This window comes from Bidens hawaiensis, unplaced genomic scaffold (assembly GCF_021521415.1).
Source record: "Bidens hawaiensis isolate Kalapana, Puna unplaced genomic scaffold, B.hawaiensis_p1.1 tig00065941_1, whole genome shotgun sequence".
In the NCBI taxonomy this organism is placed as follows: domain Eukaryota; kingdom Viridiplantae; phylum Streptophyta; class Magnoliopsida; order Asterales; family Asteraceae; genus Bidens; species Bidens hawaiensis.
Window position 1 is genome coordinate 64,772 of NW_027501733.1, and position 5,637 is coordinate 70,408.

General features: G+C 30.7%; 1 protein-coding gene across 1 annotated transcript; it reads left to right on the plus strand.

Moving 5' to 3' along the window:
• The first annotated feature begins 324 nt into the window (after positions 1-324).
• On the plus strand, positions 325-5,381 carry LOC143604594 (B3 domain-containing protein At2g36080-like). Its single transcript, XM_077081021.1, has 3 exons — positions 325-982; positions 1,669-1,868; positions 4,792-5,381. The coding sequence occupies exons 1-3, from the start codon at positions 382-384 to the stop codon at positions 4,834-4,836; spliced, it is 846 nt and encodes a 281-aa protein (XP_076937136.1). The 5' UTR covers positions 325-381; the 3' UTR covers positions 4,837-5,381.
• The last annotated feature ends 256 nt before the right edge of the window (positions 5,382-5,637 follow it).

Consider the following 5,637-nt stretch of genomic DNA (forward strand, 5'->3'; position numbering starts at 1 on the left):
TAACTACCCAAATCATGTATAGTACCCGATCTTCACTACCGATGAAATCCCTTCCCCTTAAACGAAATTGATCCTAAATTATAACTCTAATATATTCTGTTTAAAAAAAAAGAACAATAAAACTTTTAGACTATGACTTCGACTCTCCACCCACGTTCACAAAGAAAAAGGTAAAAATACATATAAAAAAATAAAGAAACAAAACACAAAAAATTAAAGAAATAATAATAAATAGCAGCACCCCATCCCGAAGTCTTAGCTACATATACACATCCCATATATATATAGTTTTCTTCCATATCGAAAATCATATTCCTCACGCCTCTCTTCTCTTTCTCTTTCTCTTGCTTACCCCACACACAGTCACAAACACACACACACATGTCCTTAACTCACTTATCTTCTAACCTACCAGAAACCACCCTCTGGTACCCATACCCTCTTATGAATAATAATATGGATCAATATAACAACCACTCACCCAAAACAACCTCCTCCGACCAAGATTCCAAACAACCCATGTTCGAAAAACCTCTGACTCCATCCGACGTCGGCAAACTCAACCGCCTCGTCATTCCCAAACAACACGCCGAGAAACACTTCCCACTTCCCGGCGTTGACCACCAGAAAGGCCTACTCTTAACCTTTGAAGACGAAGCCGGGAAGACGTGGCGGTTCAGGTACTCTTACTGGAACAGCAGTCAAAGCTATGTGTTGACCAAGGGTTGGAGCCGTTACGTTAAGGATAAACGGTTGGATGCCGGTGACGTTGTCTTGTTTGAACGTCACAGGGTTGACGGTGACCGCCTGTTTATTGGGTGGAGACGGCGGCAGGTGCAGGATAGTGCGGCGGCAGCAGCTGGTGTGCAGGTTAATGGGTGGACCACCAGGGTCGTCTATAATGCGCCGCAGTTTAATTATCCTTCGCACCACCTACCTATATCGCTTCCTCATCCATACCAAACTGCCTCTATTCATGCAGGTAATAATTATTATTATTATTAGTTTTATATTATTTATACAAGTTTTGTTTATTTATTTATTTTTTCATTTTTTGCTAATTTGGTGCATGTATGCATATTAATTGTGAGTCGTCACACTTCCCCACCAACATATTTCGAGTTCGTGTAATAAATTTTATTGACCATGAGAATATTGTTGGAAAATTCATGGGATCCGTGATACCGTGTTAACAAGTGGGATTAGGTAAATTGTAGTTTGTGCTGTAACTAACGCTCAAAATATCATGAAAGGAAATTAATTTCTTTCTCATTTTAAAGAAAAATCAGCATTTGATTAAATAAATTTTTATTATTATTTTTTTTTGTAAGTTATATATATCTCAATGTTATCATTTCTAAGTTTTACAGTTTTAATTTTAATTTATAGGATTTATTATTTGTATACATAAATTTAACATTTTTTATTTCAAAACTTTATCTTTAAAATATATAAAAATATGATGTTAACTTCTTTAAGTTTTTTGAGATTTTTGTATTATAAAACTCCATTAATCTGGGAAATTGTTTCTGTTTTATTTTCTTTCTAGAATTACACAGAAAACCACACAAATTGAGTGGAAGTTTTGTTTCTTTTTGATCTACAAATTATTGGAGAAAATAAAGAATATGTGTTTGGTTCTAATATTTATAATTAATGGAAATGCAGGAGGTGTAAATGATAATCTAGAAAATAACCAAAGAGATCATCATGTAGTGGCTAGTGGGAACCCAAGGAGGGTGAGACTATTTGGTGTGAACCTTGAATGCCCAGAAGAGACTGAGCCATCAACTCAAGATGGTTCGAGCCAGGGTGGTCAACCCCACTACCAATATTACTCCAATGCCAACAATTTCAATCACAACATGGTATGACTTTTGTATTTTCTAATCAGGATCTGATTTTATTTCAAGCATCATCTGTGTATTTAATCTAGGCTACCTTTTAATGAAAAAATTGTTCTTATATGGCTATATAAAAGCTTTTCTCTTTTGTAAGTATGAGCGATATCACCGGAAATTTTGTAGACGATTTTTACAAGCTATCAGTTAGTTGAACTAATAATCATATCATAAGAATTTTTGCAAAAACATGGGTAAGTTAATGAATCTTCAATGGATGGTTTAAATTTTTTTCAACTTATTTTGGGGCAAATTTTAACTTAATTATTTTGAAAATTTTCTGACCTTTTAAATGGAGCCAGTTGATCATAAGTAATCATAATACATTTTGTCAAAAGTATTAATAGTGTAACTACTATATACTTCCACTAGAGTTGCCATTTTAATAATTTTGTTACTTTTTTAAAATAAAAAATCAAATTAATCTTTTGAGTTACAACTTAATTGAGCATAAATAAATTCAAGTTTTTTTTTTGTTTTTAACTTAAGTTCACGAATAATATTTTGTTAAGGGGAAGTGATCCGATAATATATTTAATTAAATTTTAAAAATGTGACAGTCGGTAATGATTTTGCTGCCTCCTCAAATGAAGCAGATACTTTTTATCTATTTAATTAATCATACTTAGACTAGTCAAAACCCTTTTAAGTACTTTCTTATATAATTTTTATTATATTAATCGAATGTATGTAAGTGCATGCATATTTTTTTTTTTTTTTTGAACATACAAGCTTTCCTCCTACTATTTACATTATACCGTCAATGCCAGGAATCGAACCCTGGACCTCTCACCAAAAGGCCAAAGCCTTTACCATCCCACCAAAGTGTGCAACTTGGCACATCATTAGTGAAATATATTTTTAGTCTATTCAATAAAAATAAACTTAATTAAGTTTGAATTACAAACTGTTCTTATAAAATAATATGACTTAAAAAGAAATTAACATGCTTTATTAATTAAAAAATACCTCATCAACTTATAGCTTATACAAAAGTAAGACGCTTGTTTTGAATAGATATACAGTATATAAAAATGTTATTAATTTGGCAACTTTGAACATGATATACTTTTCTTTAGCTCTAGTTAAAGCCATTATTTTTTAACTTTAACCTGACTTTTAATTACTTCACATGACATACAAATATTAAACAAATGTATTACACAGCTTTTGCACATCGGCACATGTGACAATTATGCTAGTAACTGTATCTAAACAAGTTTAAGGTTTTAAACGTTTACAATTTGGTTGGAGGTTTTTTTATGTTAAGTAAAAAAAATATGTTCTTTGCATGATATTTTATTTTTTTTAGTATTGAAGTTTTTATATTTTCTTAATATATAATATGACAAGGTATATTAGTATTAAGTTTATTTCCAATTTGATCCTTTACAGACTTGGATGTAATGCAAAACAACAAACATAAATAAGGGTATTTAAGGAATATATTTAAGAATATAAAAGGACCAACATTTTGGAAGAATCTTTTGTTGTATATATAAATTACAAAATGTCTAAAGTAACTATATGTTATCATAAATGTACTTAAATGGTCATTCAGATCTACGGAGCACTTACAATTTGAAAAATTGCATGTGATTCTCAATTTTATTTTTTTTAATGATGAATTTATATTATTCAGGATATTTGAACTTAAACCTCTCAACCCCTTGATATTTTAAAGGCTCAAATTTATTGGATGACGGATTTATAAATGTTTTTTACTGCTGTTATTTTTTAGATGTTTAGCAACTTAACATCCCTATGTATATTGATATATTATACATTTAAAAGATTAAAAACAGCTATTATAATTATATAGCACATAAGTATAAATATATTTTTAAAATTAAAATATTGATATAAAAATATTATTGAAAACCAATGTCGAATTATTCGAAATATACAGGCAGATTAAATACCGTGTGAAAGCTAATTAAAAAATTGTAGGCTGCAAGACCAATTTGTGGTCCAACAGTTTGACTTTAATTGCACCCAAACCAAACTTTTTGTAACATTTAGTCACTTCCTAACCAGTTTACATGTGTTTCAGACTCTTCCTAACCTTTTGAAAAACACTATTGTATACTTCTTTTTAAGATTAGGTTTTATCTTTGAGAAAATCTGAATAAACGGTTATTTTTATTATACTTTTCGTTAGTCTTGATATCACATATGTTTTTATAGTAATAAAATATGGGAAAGTATTTCTTGTACCTACTTTATATTCGTTTATCTCCAAAAAGACTTTAGAATCTCCAAACTTTATTAATTTTTTGTGTTTTTATTTTATGTTTGTTAGTTACTTTATTATCTTAAAAGAGGTGTTAGTTTTAAATATCGGAAGTGTATCTAGTGATATGCAAAGGCAGTGTTCTAGTCATCGCTAGTCGTGCGGTGAGTTGAGGATTAACGATTAGTTGGGATTAACTAGGATCAATTGGTGATTTATCAGGATTAATTGATGATCAATCAACGTCTAGTCGGGATTTTTATAACCATGTGTGAAAGAGATTAGATACTTAAAATTAGTTCCTGTGATTCATAACTATGCCTACATAAGTAAAATGCTATCTAAAACAAACCTTTCGTGTAAATATACTCAAAAATGATTACTCTCATGTTGTTTTAGTTATTACTTGATCTTCATAGTTATAGGTTATTCTCAACAAAATCCTAGTTATGGTATTTATTTCTCAAAGGTTATAACCATATAATGCATCCGGATTGTGAAAGATTTGTATTCATTTATATTATGGTTAACGGTGTATATAATAATAATAATAATAATAATAATAATAATAATAATAATAGTTTTTATTTCTTACTGAGTCATATAATTTATATTATTGTAAAATTAATTGTGGGTAGTACTGTATATTTGTAACAGAACATCAATTTCAGCCAGATGAGGTACCACCAACACCAAGGATAAGATCTGAGGAATGTGACATTTGTTGGATTTCTCAATTTTGTCAACAAACACCATAGAATGCTTTGCTGTCCAACAGTTTGGTGAAATAGCATTTAACCCCTCAAAAAAATAGTACATAACCCAAAAAAAAAAGAAAAAAAATCTCAAGATTTCTTGAAACATGAAGGAACATGAAACTCATTTCATACGGCTCGCAACCTACACTGATCCGACCCGTCTATGTTGTCATACAAATGGCATCCGAACCGGCGTGTCTTTTCTTGTCACAAAACTGGCTTTCAAACCGACCCGTCTGTTTTGTCATGCAGCTAGCTATCTGAACCGACCCGTATGTTAGGTCGAATTTTTGTTTTAAGTTGGAAGGTGTAATAATATTAATAGCCGCTGAAAATATAAAAGAAAAAAAGGGAAATGATTTAAGGGTAGAAAGGGAAACTTAGGGGGGGGTCCATTTAGGTATTGGGCACTGTTGTGATTCTGTATGATAGATTTCTTTTTGTAATTTTAGTATTAGTAGTACTTGGTGATTGTACTATTCTGCCCTATGCTGCACTTTGGATGAAACCAATGCTAGTAACTAGTGACTTCTCGTTCTCATTTTCTATGTATTTTATAATTTATTTAACTAGTATTGTGTCACCCGTGTTGCGTTGGGAGTAAAATATTGAAAAAAAATAGCGTTCCAATGTTGTTGTAAACTTGTTCATAATAAAAATAAAAAATGAGACGAACTTATTTAGCATTGCTTTGTAGCATCCAAGGGCTTTTGGTTGTTGCACAATCATTAAGCGCTTAACAAGT

Excerpts from the sequence above, each read along its gene's own strand:
- LOC143604594 (XM_077081021.1), top strand. The coding sequence starts at position 382 with ATGTCCTTAACTCACTTATCTTCTAACCTACCAGAAACCACCCTCTGG. Across the intron at positions 983-1,668 it reads AACTGCCTCTATTCATGCAG|GAGGTGTAAATGATAATCTA; the intron begins GTAATAATTATT and ends ATGGAAATGCAG. Across the intron at positions 1,869-4,791 it reads ACAATTTCAATCACAACATG|AACATCAATTTCAGCCAGAT; the intron begins GTATGACTTTTG and ends TATTTGTAACAG.